Genomic DNA, 14,567 nt, shown 5'->3' on the forward strand with positions numbered 1-14,567 from the left:
GTTAAAACTTGCTGAAACTTGAAACTAGCTTGAAATATCATAACGGAAATCTTTGTGATGATAATGGTCTTTAAAAAACATGGTCTGTAGCCATTAGCTTCCATTCATTCAACCATGGCAAGCTGAAAAACATAACTTTGGCAAATGACATTACATATCATTTACCCCTGTAGCAGACGGAGGCCACCATCATTAGTGAGGCCTGCTGACTGTCGGCACATGGTGCTGCAATCTCTCCTCGACCTCTGCTCTTCAAGAAAGCATGTCTGCAGGAGCAGAGGCTGCGGCCCCCAGCAGGGAGTCTCATTCTCAGCCTGCCCCACGCACACAGTCTGTGATGCCCAGCCACAAAGAAAACATGAGCCACCTGTTCAGACATCCACCACTAACAGCACTTTGAAGGTGTTGCTGAATGACTTCTAATTATGTTAGATTTTACTCAAAAAGGTGCAATTGATTCATAAAAAGAGTTAAAAGGCTACCAGTTAACTTCGCAGCTTTTAATGACCATCAACTTGCCTCAAATGGATGCAGAGGGAACATAATATGTTGGTATTTTCAAGCCATAAAACCCTGTAAGGTGATGTCAGAAGACTGCTTTAGAATCGACTTTTGATTGATACAGTTTGTCACAACCTTATTTGTTTTGGTTTGATTAAGAAATTGGCAAAAAGATAAAGGCCAATAATGACTGAAAGCCAATGAAAACACTGATAATTCATTACATTACATGACACTTGTTAGACGCTTTTATCCAAAGCGACTTACATACTCAATACTGTGGGCAATCCCCACAGGAGCAATTTGGGGTGAAGTGTCTTGCCCAGGGACACAACGACATGCTGACTGCAGTGGGGTTTGAACCTGTGACCCACTGATCCTAACACCAACGCACAACCCACTGCACCACACGCCTTCATCAGTTACAGCCCACAATATTTTGCTATTAAAAGGGATTACAAATGTTAAATCTACCCATATCTACTTCAACTTTCATCCATTTTTAAAGAAGAAAAAAAACATTGCAGACTTTCACTGAGACATAATATTAACACACATACAAAAGTTGTGTATTCTTGCTGTAAAAACCCACTCAACACAATGAGAAACTAAGAGAGAGAGTTAAGAAACTTTGGTACCTAAGTATATAAAAAAACAATCAAGCCTAATGTCCTTAGAATATACAGTATGCTCTGAAACTGATAGATGTTTATACAAATGGTTTGGGTCATTATTTTATTTTTAAATCTTCAAATAAGTTTGACTAACCTGTAGGTTGTGTTTCCTACCTTATCTTACGCGAGTAGCAATGCTACTCAGCCTAAAACTTGCAATATGATGACCAATGAAGTGCTCAAAATATGAAAAGTTTAAACATTCACATAACAATGGAATAAATCTTGATCCGCATTTAAAGATAGTGTGATTATGCTAGTAAGCTCGGGAAAAACAATATGAAGAACTGGGTTCGAGATTGAGTTGTCTGAACTTAACAGTTCAACCCTTAGTTTTGATTGATTTTGTTCAAGTGCACATTGATTTGTCAATAAGTCTTCCTTACTGTGACTGAACTAACAGTTGAATTATACTGTAACTGAGCAAACAGCGCCTAAAAATGGGGATGGGCTGCTTTTCATCATTCGAGCTGACATAATGAGCAGATAATTACCTTAAAACATTGCCCTAGGCAACTTTACATTTTTGAGAGCACAGTTATTTCCAAGCAACATCTTTTTTTTTTTCCTAAATCGACTCTTAAAGACTTATACTGCTATTCCTCTTTCCTCGAGATCCTGCTATATGCGTCTGGTCGGCTGCACCTGATTATTTTCCCATCAATTTATACCATACACAGAGCACTCCATCATCAATCCTCCACTCTTCCCAAAGGATATAATTAACTTTTCCTTGCAAGCAGTTAACCCTTCAGAAAGGAATTGATGGCTGAAATAATTTTTATTTCAATACTCATTTAAACTCAGTTTAGCCCCAGTCAGTATGATGGTCATCAGCTGCACAAACAGTGTGTTAGTGCAGGAGGAAAAATGTGGAGGAAATGGGATCTTGGAAAAGGTTACACAAACCAACGTAACCTGACCTATCAAAGTCAGGGTTATTTCATGTAGTGTTGCTTGTAAGGTGCTACTTACATTCAGAAACAAGAGCAACATATGCGTGTGTTTTATAGAGAGCATGGATGAGTGGCTGCCAAACGAGACATGCTTCTTCAGTCATGGCCAATTACAACTGGCATCTGATGTTGGAGAGCGGGCAGGCACAGACAGAAGCTTCCTGACAAGATAACCCTGATCATGAGCGTGTGCACCGAAAGCTGAACATTACTCTGCAATCAGCACACACCCTGAGGTCAGGGCCCGCCGCTGCTCATGCCTCCCAGGATCTCAATGGGACTCTCACAGAGCACACTCCTATCAAGGAGGCTCACAATAGCTCTGAAGGACATGATACCTTAATGTCGCTTTGTTCAAACCAACCTTTTGTCATTGATTCCATGGGCCTCCTGGGGTTCAGCCACAGTCTAGAAGTGACACAGGAAGACACAGTGAAGACGTCCGCCCAGGCTCCTGTGCTCAGTGTTGAGCGGTAAATAATTGGTTTGTTGCTTCTTTTGAATATGTGGCTCTTTAGATTAATTCCTCCTTTTGAGCTGTGTCAGGCCACCCACTGTGCACGTTCTTTTGTTAACTTAACTTGGTGGTTTGTCCTGTCCATGTGGACAACCCCAAGGACAGGACAGTTTTGTGTTCTTGATAACTATGGACTGACTCAGCATTTGACGGAGCCCACAATAAAAGGCACAATCTGGACTTTGTGAGAAAATATTTATTCAGAATCTCCCTTACACACCTGCCCTCTCTAGTGTCTCAGTCTATGTGTTTAGATCATTTAAGTTAAAAAATGGCAAAAGTGATGATGTTGCACCCAGTGAGATGCAGAAAGCCTCTGGTAAGTAAAGATCTCCATGGAGAAATGCCATGCCGTTAAAAACATAAAGAGACATATAAAGACAGACTTTGCTTTTATAATGTTCAACTGAGATATTCAAGGGCTTCCTTCTTCTCTTATACCAAATACAATAATAATGCACATGCCTTGTTTGCTACTGTTGACAGACCTAGAAATCCTCCTTAAGTCCTCCAGTAATTACACATATGAGTGGACAAATAGGAGATGTGGTGTTCCCCAAGGCTCCGCCCTGGGGCCTGTTCTCTTTAACATCTACTTGCTTTCAGTGGGTCAGATTATAAAGAAACAACTAAATTAGTATACCACAACTATGCAGACGACACACAAATTATATTGTATTGTATTGTATTTCACCAAGGGAATATGTTACAAGTCAAGCACCGAGTAAGCACATTGAACAAATCAATGTTTGGATGTATCTTTTACACAATTTTTGATAAATAGCTGATGTTTCTTTCAAATTGAGGCTATGGTGTTTTATAGAGTTATTTATACTAGCACTGGGAGTTGGTTCGGACATATAGAAAACACCTGCCTTCACATCTGCTAACTGCCCCCTGGAAAGTGTATGTGCGTATGTGTGTGTGAGTGAAAGGGGAAAATTCAAGACTGAGGGTCACGTATCAGTAAATCTCCTCTTGGTTCGGTTCTTGTCAATCAAAGTTATAGAAACATAAAAAACTGAAACTGTGCTAGAGGCTGTTTTTAGAACTTCAGACCTTCCTTTGAGTCGCTGCCAAGAATGCAGAGGAGCAAAGATTTGTGCACGAATGGAGCAGATCATATGACAGCTTATCAAAATGACTATAGTGTATACACTTTGATGGCATAACAGACATTTTTCACCAATCAATGGGCATCAATGTTCCACCAATGGATGATAGGTACTTTCAACAAGCCAATCGCCTCTATTAGATTTGAATCGTTTTAGAAAATGAACGTTAAATGTACAAGAATAGCGCACATATAACTTCCAATGAACACCTTTAGGAAGTTGCATGAAGCATTACTGATACTCTGTGTAGCGTTTGCACATTGGGCTGCATGCAAAAGCATTTTTTTGATTTTTCTTGATACATTTTTTCACTTTTTATGCTCTTTCAAATCAGAAATCATCCAAAAACGGATGATGAGTGACTGTGGTAAACAACGCACCACCAACTTGCCTGAAGGGCTGTATTACTCAATAGAATTCCAGTAGTAAGTAGTAGTGTTGTTATGTTGTGACATTAAATGAAAAAAAACAACCTCTGTGAGGATTTTAATGACAGGTAAATACAGATGCATGGATTCCATCTGTAGTGCTGCCACATGTTGCGCCATTCTCACAGGGGAGAGTGCTGTGGCCTAACCCAGTGCAGATGCACTGTCAGGGGGAATAAAGATGAATGAAACCTGAGTCTGTGCAGCCACACTCTACTGCAGAATGCAGCTCAGCCTGCGTCCAGCTCCAAGATTAATTAAACCAAAATGATCGTCTGGGACGATTGGCCTGGGTCAGGTTCCACAGATGAAAAGGGAGTGAGAGAGATGAACACTTTGTCTGAAACTGGAGCCAGGCTGCATGCATTGTAGCTGCTATGTGTCCTCACCATTCCCATGTTGTCATACCCAGGCCACCTACATAGTAGTAAGGAGCTTCTGTTTGTGTGTACTCACCCAGTGACCCCCCCCCTACCCACCCTCCAAGCACACAGCCTGAGAATATGTCCAGGTCAAGGATGCTCTTTATATAGTGTCCACCTGCTCATTCTGACCATAGCAAAGCTGTTTGGGATCTCACATTTTCCAAATCAGTTTGTATTCACTGCAGTGCTACAGTATGAGGGCTGTAATAACACAGTGGTTTTCAGGATAAAACCTCCTTCATACTTACTCTATGCCACAAAAATGAATCGACCACGTTTTGACCTTACCTAGACTTTATTAATGTGACCCTTTTTGGCTTTTAGTTTCAACTTTGACATTATTGTTATCTGGTAGAAATCTCATCAAATGTAATCTTTGTGTATTGTGTTAAGACTACATTCATCGCACAAATATTTTTTTATCACATCCAGAAAAACAACCAGTAATGCCAGCAAAGGTCTGAGCACTACCTGAACAGCACACAGACCCAAAAAAGCCTGTCTGGTATCCTTTAATTTCTGTATGTAGCACTTTTTATTGAAAGTAATGTACTTGCAAGATTCTTACTATTTAGAATTTGAATCCTCATGGTTGATGGCACTCAATGTAAATCGCTTTGGATTTCCAAGTCAGCCAAATCTAATGATTGTGATCATCAAACATCATCAGCAGTCTGAATGTACTCCCTGTGTTGATGTTGGGATGATGTAATTACTGGTGTTTTATTAAATATTTGTAATCATCTTTGTCTTTTTAACAATCTCTAATTATTCGTTTCATACATCTATTCCATAATTGATTTTATTTTCTTGTCTCAGTGTTGAACACAACAGAGGGATATCTTAAAGAAACAAGTGTCACACAGGTGGGACCCTGGTCTTTGGCAATAATTAAGCTGGCCCCTTTCACCCAGGCCTGTTGTGTTGAGAATAACCACATTAAAGGTGGGGTAGGTAAGTTTGAGAAACCGGCTCGAGATACACTTTTTGTTATATTCCATGGAATGCTCTTAAAATCCCGATAGCAATGAACATCTTAAGTGCTTTGACAAAAAATCCATAAAAACATGTCATCTGTGGAAGCCGTAATACTGTAAAAAGCCGGCCCGGCTAAAATAACTGGATGGCCTACCTGCCTGTCAGCCTTCCATCTGTGCACAAACTTATCTCGTGCCCTCATTGGTCATGTGCGCGTTCGTGTGTGTTGGAGGAGGGGCTCTGTAAGGAAGTGGCAGATTTTCTCCGGTTGTGTATTTTCAAATTCTAGCGATCTCGAGCCGGTTTCTCAAACTTACCTACCCCACCTTTAAGTCCTTGAAATAGTAAATAATGCTTTTTCCTTCCTGTCATTGTAAGTTTATTTACTTTTTTGCACTGCAGGCAGAAAAATGCTGCAGAGCAACTGTTTGAAAGCTCATATCGCCTGTAGCAAGAGCAGTTCAATCATTTAAGCTGCATGTTGGATCAAGTTTATATGATTGTTGTGCCAAGGTTTTCTTAAATTACCATGCAAAACACACAACTAACAATGATAGGTGTCAAGTGCAAGTACATTTTTCTCCAATTTTTTAATTATGAACAAACTACCCTGTGTTCCCATACTTTTATATCTGGAAATCACTGTACTGTATTTATAAGATTATTTCAGCAATCTTTCACAAGACAGAGTTAGTTTAAGGTCATGTTGGATTATATTTTGCATGTGTGGGGAAAACAAAATGTTTATCTTGAAGTACTTCACACAGTTTACAGTTCATCCCCCAATGCTCAACTGCTGTTTAACCCAAATTGCTACTGTAGGCATGTCAACAGTATTGATGTTTATGTATGTTTCTTTGGATAAAAGAGTTAGCTAAACAAAATGTAATGTAATGTCTACAGCAAAGGTGGACCTTTATTTTCCACAAAAGTAATACTCAGGCAAATTTCTTCCTTTTCTCTATTCCTTTTTTAATTTGCTGCTACTGTTAGCGTTATTACCACAGCTGGGCGTTTCCCTAGAATGCTAACCTATAAACATATGCTAATTAGTGATAAAATACAAACATGCTAGGATTTTACTTCCTTTTATGAAAATTGCACCTAACACAAATGCCTTTTGTTTTAAAGTATTATCACTCCTATGTCATCGTCATGTCTATTTCTTTTTGACTTTGCTGCTACTGTTAGCGTCGTTAGCACAGCTGGGTGTCTTGCTTGAATGCTTACCCAAGGATGTTTCATTAGCTTTTCAATAACATCGATAAATGCTAATGATAAAATGTAACAAAAAAAGATATACTAGAATTTCACTCACTGAAATAATTGGAGCATAGACTTCTTGGAAGTTTTGTGTTAAAGGTGGGGTAGGTCATTTTGGAGAAACCAGCTTGAGTGTGCTAGAATTTGAAAATACACAGCGGGAAAAAATCTGCCACTTCCTTACAGACATGACCAATGAGGGCACGAGATAAGTTTGTGCACAGATGGAAGGCTGACAGGCAGGTAGGCCATCCAGTTATTTTAGCCGGGCCGGCTAAAATGATTGGTCGTGCTTTTTACAGTACTACGGCTTCCACAGATGACATTTTTTAATGGATTTTTTGTCAAAGCACTTAAGATATTCATTGCTATCGGGATGTTAAGAGCATTCCATGGAATATAACAAAAAGTGTATCTCGAGCTGGTTTCTCAAACTTACCTACCCCACCTTTAAATGTACAGCAAACCATATCATTAGAATGATATTTATAATGAAACTAAACTTGTATCTGAAACTAGCCTCATGTATTGTTTCACATTGAAGAATCTACAGCCATGCTCTTTGAGGCAGTACTGCCCAGCGATGCTAAATGCTAATGTCAGCATGCTCACAATGACAATGCTAACATTCTTCACTTGGCTAATGGTGCTTGAATGCTAAAACAACCTAAATAGCAATTCATCTTTCCATGAGTCCTTCATGGGTTATGCCAGATAATCCACAGCTTGTTGTGAAAAGCTTCATGTAGGAAACTTTTTTGTCTATATGCCATATAGTTCAGTTATACTGGAGAGCAAGCAGACATCTCTACAGATGATACTGTATATCCATCCCTCTACAACTCATACCAAAACAATCAAGAATCATGAAAAGCACTTCAAGTCCCTGTCCTGTAAACCGAGGTATCAGAAATATACACGTTGACCTTGATGAAAGAGGAAAAATGAAACAATATGTACCTACCTTTTCTAGTCTCACTCACCAAATGTTGTGTTTTGTCAAATGTCATGCTGTTCGATCCTCAGGTCATACTTAAGGGATTTGTTTTGAAAGTAAGAAATACCTTAAAGACTGTAGTTGTAGTTGGCCATCTTCAAAAAAGGACTCTTTAAATCCTGTCTAGTTCTTTTTCTTTTTACTAAGAATAATAGATGTTTCATTGATAAAATGCTTTTTCAGTCCTTAGTATTGCTCTCACATCAACCAGGCCCTGCGATGACTAAGACTAACATGACAAGTGGTTAAACGTAGCTTGTTTGTCTTCGCTTAGCGGTCATTAAAGTGTAACACAGATTTTAACAGCAATGCCTTTCCTTGAATGAGTAACAGTGAGTCACTCACGCCTCATGTTTACCTCCATTCACTCATAAACATGTGACTACTGCTTATAAAACAGCAGCTGCATACTGTGAGAGGAGCTAAGACGGGCAGGGAGTGACAGTGGAGAACAACATCACATCTTTTTGAATATTTAATAGAATCAAATGTCTTGACCTATTCAGGGATCCCAGGGTGCAGTTCTGTACTGTGTTCGCTCAGGTCCACCCGTTGCCTTTTCAATTCAAGATAGCAGCACAAACAGAACTAAGAATAAACTGTACCATCAATTAACAATACATGCGCATGGTTTCATAGTCCATTGTTTATTTATGGCACAAAATAATTGTGACCTCACTTCACATTATCTGCTGTAATACTATATCTCCTAAGGTAAATCATTACGACTGTTATACAGAACAATACATGTATAGGTAAGGTACTAGGATATTCCTACAGTACATAAGATTATAGTGACTATAATATATATAAGTTGTTCTATGTTGTATAGATCGATATTGATCTATCAATTTTATTTTTTTGATAATGCTTTGATAATGTAAATGTTTTTAGTGGTGGAAGAACCCAGATCCTTCATATTAGTAAAAGTAGCTTCAATATTGCAAAAATGTCCCCATTAGTGGTAGGCTAATGTTTTATTCAAATTAATGTATGCATAATGTGTGTCATAAGAAATCAGATGAATTCCCTCCGGGTGTTCCTGATTATCAAGGACTGTACACATGTCAAGTCACAGTGACCTTTAACCCCAAAAATCGAATAAATTCAATCTAGAGTTGTGGGGAAATGTAGGCCTAATCTAGAGTGATTCCCTTCAAGTGTCCTGAGATTTTGAGTTCATGAGCACAGGAAAAACTTACAAACAAGAACAGAAGTTTGGAAAGAAAATACGTAAGGACAACCCTCAACTATAATGTCAAAGCACAAAAAAAAAAACAGACATGGCAAAATACAGCATACTTATATCTTTATTCTTTAACGTGATTTTGTGATTTTTATGCACAGCTTTCAAGAAATATATGAATACTTTGGCTTGAGCCTCTGACCAGCATAACGTCCATATAACAGCCTTAGGTGAGTATGCAGGCCAGAGTGAATAAAGCAACACCAACATACAGACAGCACAATACAGTAGATCTCAGTGAATACATTGAGAGAGATTGATCATTGATATAGTTGATGACAGTGACACTGATGGTGACTGATGCTGGGCCTGAGAGTGAAGTGAGTGAGGGCAATAAACAACATCTTAATAGAAGGAGAAAGGGTCATCGATTTCACATCCAGCATCACCATGACCCCCCCCTGTCTATCAATGTTAATCAGTGTTTAATCAACCTTTTTTCACATAACAGCAGCAAATGATTCCACTCAAAAGTTGGACACTTAACAAATTGAGGATACCCTGTGGATTCTTTAAAACAAACAAAATGTAAGTTTAAATGTATTTTTCCTCATAAAAAACACAATGTTTACCCTCGAGTACTAACAAGCATGTTAAACACATTTCCTTCCCCATTAAACGTTTGATTTTGATCATAACCTGTTTCGTCATTTCAGTTGTAAAAATATGTAGGAAAAAAACAGAGCCTGTACTGTTTAATTTAAAAGTTACAACCTGGAATATTTCCATTGAAATCGATATCATTATCTTTAGCCAAATGAGTTAAACGGTGATGGGGCCTATAGCTCGCTATAGAATGGCCTTTCATTTGCACTAGGTGTCTGTAAAAACATTCATATGAAAAATCAATAGTCATACAGACAGTTTGGATCACACATCTACAATTATGGCTTATCACCAAATAGAACACATTGGAGATCTTCGAGAACTTTTTGTACTAACTTGTCTGGCTTTCACGACTGCTGCATTTCACGAGTCATCAACCTCTTCCAAAAAGCAGTCAACTAGTCCATAAAAAGACACATTTCTTTCACCCAATAACAATAATCAATTCTTATCAAAAAGGTCTAAAATGGAACAAGTAAAGGGCTGCAGTATTGTAGGCTCTTGTTCTCCTGCTGACACATATTCTATATTGTTTCAAGTTGTTTCACCAACTTGTTTATGGTTTACATAAGATGTAAAGGTTGATTCATGAATGTTAGGTTAGAGGAAGTATTTTCCACTCAAAATAAGATATTAAAAATACATTTGGTTTTCACTGCTCAGTTTTGTTAGACCAATGCAGGACAATATGTTTTAGAGGAACATAAAAAACACTGAACATGTCATATAATCAAATGGAGATTATTATTATTTTGACGTTTAGGAAATGTTTGGTGCATCTGAAGTTGTCCGATTTTCCTAAATATAGTATTTAAGTGAATGTTGCTGCAGAAGGCACTCTTTGCAGCTAAATTGTGATTATGGATAGAAAGAAAAAGATATGTTTTGAATGTCCTTCTCCAAAAACTGGATTGGATACAGTTTGAAGGCCGAGAGGACTGCAGAGAGCCAAAAGATAAACGGGTTCCCAAAACATTTAGCACCAATTTGCTATGATCTGCTTCAATAGTGATCTAGGGACACTTTTCTGGAATGAAGAAACTAACTCCAAGTTATACAATATTCCACCCTATTATGCAACACTATGGGGACATGGAATAGTGAATCATTTTTTTTCATTTTTCAAAACAGCTTCAATACATTTGGTGTCTGAATAGGCGCTTTCACACCGCAGTACTTTTCCCACAAAGGTTCATCAGAACTTAGTTCATGAGAACTCTGTACAGATCGCGTTCACACCGGAATAAATCCCTGGGGGAGGATAAGGCAAATTAAACCGCTGACGTCACTTCTTCTTCTGCTTTGGGTTTACTGGCAGGCCGCAAACAACTTCACGGCGTATACTGCCACCCGAAGTAGACCCAGCAGCTTCTACTGAAGCCTTCCGAGTAAATCACCAGAACGCCGACACCTCATCTCCACCGCTCCCATGTTTTCTTTTGTGTTGCCATAAGTTAGTCTCTCTGCGTTTGTGCGCTGGGCTAATGCTAATGCTAATAATGCTAATGCGAGGATAATAAAATGGCGGCTTCACAAAACTTTTTTGGAGTTTTACGGGGCGTGGTTTGCATTCCGCCCAGCCAATCAGAAATAGGAAACTTTTTATCCCACGAAAGTCCCTGCTCTCTAGCAGGGACGGAAAAGGGGGTAAAAACGTTCTCATGAACTCATTTTAGTTCCGGATTTTTTTGGTGTGAACGCAACATTTCGGAACTATATCGGAACTAAAGTGGGAAAAGTACTGCGGTGTGAAAGCGCCTATAGATTATGTTTATATCTCTGTTAGAGTAGCCATTATTTATATAAGGAACGAAAACACAATATAACAGCTGATTACACACTTTGATAGTGTTTAAAAGGTTAAATCAGTAACACATGATAAGCATCATATTATAAATATTAGCGTAGTTCGATTGCCCTTTGTTTACATTCACAAGTGAATTTCCCTCTTCAGAAATGGAAGCTTAATGTCAGGCTGAGTCTGTAGGGATTGTAGTATGTTGCTAAAGAACAAACATCACGTAACTCTTCAGCGCCTGTGGAGGGAATGTGATGTTCGTGAAAAAAGGCAGCTTATTAGCCTCATGCTAAATCTGAGCGACTCAATTAAATGATTGCCACGTCGCTCTGACACATGGTCCAGGACGGTTGAGTCGACGGAAACTGGAAGATAAATATGCGACTATATGTTTAATGCAACTTACATTCAGATCTGTGAGCAGAAGGACACTTGTAGAGTTATACTTGGCACATGCTCAATGTTTTGAACCCAAAATCTCTTCATCCTATCCTCAGCCTGCAGCAGATCTAGGTGCTGATCCCCAAACGGAAGATATACCTGAGCCGGGGCACCACATTCCAGTAAATATGCACTAACCTGCGGCTAAGAGGAGCTTGAAACAGAGGCATATTGCTTGAAATATTTCAATACAGCAGCAGGACAGTGTGTTATGGTCTCTCTGCACTGACCACAGTGTGACAGCTGCTGCTCTCTGCTGAGAGCCTTCTCTCTTCAGGTTACAGAGCAGGTAGAGGTGCGCTGCATTCACAAGTCTTGCCGTGGAGAGCATCAGCATCCTGCTCCACAGATCCCGTTGGTCCTGTCCTGGATGACTCCAGCCTTCACCAGCTTCAGCAGGAACTCCTTCTCTTTCGATATGTTGTGAGTCCAGGACTACAGAGAAGACAGAGACACAGGACAGGAGCTAGTTGGTGGACAACACTCAACAGGCTACCTTCTAAATGTCTCACTCTTTAAACCAACATTTTACCTAGTTCGGAAGAAATGATGTGATCACATTGTTATAATAAGCCAATCAAACTTACATTTTAGGAAACTTTCCACCAACAGTGACTGTTGGCCATCTTTATAATCCCTGAACGTCAAGAAGCACTCTTGTTTCTCCTAATGGAAATGTTTTGGCTCGTTTGCAATTGTCGGCCACCGTATATAACCGTTATTTAGAAAGGGAAAATAAGTAAAGCTATTTCTTGCCGCTTAGGCTGCTGCTTACTTTTGCTCAGCTTGTTTCTCTGATAACTTAAAGGGGACCTATCATGCAAAATGCACTTTTGTACGTCTTTTATACATGAATATGTGTCCCCAGTGTTCCAGGGAACTCACCAAGTGTCAGAAAACACAACCCTCTCTATTTTCCTCCATACCCAAATCTCTAAAAAAGGGGCTGGAACGGATCTGATAAAAACTGATCCAGATTTGAACACTGTCCTGACGTCAGGACAGTGGCGCTACGGCTATTGGGCCAACTCCACCAATCAGGAGGAGACAGCCACGGCCATTGCCGTTCGAAAGCGCTGGAGACGCTGTAGTACATATGCCAGGCCTGTAGATGGTGCTGTTCTTACAGAATCAGCCCTTGCAAAAACAGGGCTGGAAAAGAGCAAATAGAGCGAAATGAGGCATGGCTAAAATGCATGATCTGTTTGGTATTTTGAAAAAAAAAAAGTATAAATATGCCTTATATAGGTATGGTCCTACACTATATTATTCAAATATAGCATGATAGGTCCACTTTAAAGTGGACCTATCATGCTATATTTGAATAATATATTGTAGGGCCATAGAGTGGCGAAGTCACGCCCATCTACTTCCGGTCCATGGGACCTTATTTCGGAAAAATAATGCATTGAAGTCAATGGAGAGAGAAAACGTATCTTTCGATCCCGTTTGAATTGTGCCATGAATTACACATATGATGTTTGTCAATCTTAAAAAATAATTTCCATGTCAAAAAAGTCACAGTTTGTCGTAAAACTGTTGAAATATAAGACTATGAAAAATACGCAACTAGAAAGACTACAAATCCCAGAGTCGCGTAAGTGATGTCACAATTGTTTTCCTCCACTAAGAGATAGCTAAGATCAGCGCAATATAGATAGAATCTATCTATATGGCGCTGGCTAAGATAAGATAACTTTAACAAGATGCCTGTGTGCTTAGTACCAGGTTGTTATTATACCAGCAATGGGTCTAGCTCGTTCTTTCGCTTCCCGTCTGATGAAAGGACCAGAAGTGGCTTGATCAAGCTAGCTAGTAGCTAGCACGTTAGTTAGCATTACAGCCTTGTTATTTTTATTAGCCTTAACATGAAGTAACATTAAGTAACCCAAAATGTTAAACAGTAAGAGTAGTAGTCATATTTCGTGAACCCTTTGAAGAGTACTGTCACCGGTGTGATCATTCTATAATACACAATTTAATCCCGGGGGAGAAATGCTAACGCTAACGCTAGCGATCTTCTCTACTTCATGCTATCTGCACAAATGGTTGACATTAAACTTTAAAACGACCAGGCAGTTCAGAGAGAATCAAAGGAAGGCAGGCAGGCAGCTTTGCATGACATTCTTCAGGACGTGTTTCATTGTGGTGATAGTGAGGGTAGTCAATCGTTTTGTTGACAAGACAGTAGTGACGGCCATCTTGGTGACGTGTGTTGTTGACCAGAGATGTAGTTCATTGAGCGTTTCACACAAACAAATGTGTTACTTCACAGTTTTACGACACATTTTTTTTTTTTGACTTGCAAAATTATCTTTTAAATTGACAAACATTATATGTGTAATTCGTGGCACAATTCAAACGGGATCGAAAGATAATCTTTCTCTCTCCATTGACTTCAATATATAATTTTTCCGAATTAAGGTCCCATGGAGGTCCACCGGAAGGGGAGGGACTTCGCCACTCTATATCTATATAAAACATGTCTGTGAATTTTTTTTTTCAAAATACCAAACAGATCATGCATTTTAGCCATGCCTCATTTCGCTCTATTTGCTCTTTTCCAGCCCTGTTTTTGCAAGGGCTGATTCGGTGAGAAGTCTTCTTCGCTGCTTTTGTGGC

General features: G+C 39.2%; 1 protein-coding gene across 3 annotated transcripts in view; it reads right to left on the reverse strand.

Annotated features, from left to right (window-relative positions):
- Positions 1–9,146: 9,146 nt before the first annotated feature.
- Positions 9,147–14,567, reverse strand: part of st3gal3a (ST3 beta-galactoside alpha-2,3-sialyltransferase 3a) — a 33,971-nt gene continuing 28,550 nt past the window's right edge. For all 3 annotated transcript variants that reach the window (XM_034147176.1, XM_034147177.1, XM_034147178.1), the window contains exon 11: positions 9,147–12,380. In XM_034147176.1, coding sequence (XP_034003067.1) covers positions 12,276–12,380 — 105 coding nt within the window. In that variant the 3' untranslated portion in view covers positions 9,147–12,275. The remainder of the gene's footprint in view (positions 12,381–14,567) is intronic.

This window comes from Trematomus bernacchii, unplaced genomic scaffold, assembly GCF_902827165.1.
Source record: "Trematomus bernacchii unplaced genomic scaffold, fTreBer1.1, whole genome shotgun sequence".
NCBI lineage: Eukaryota > Metazoa > Chordata > Actinopteri > Perciformes > Nototheniidae > Trematomus > Trematomus bernacchii.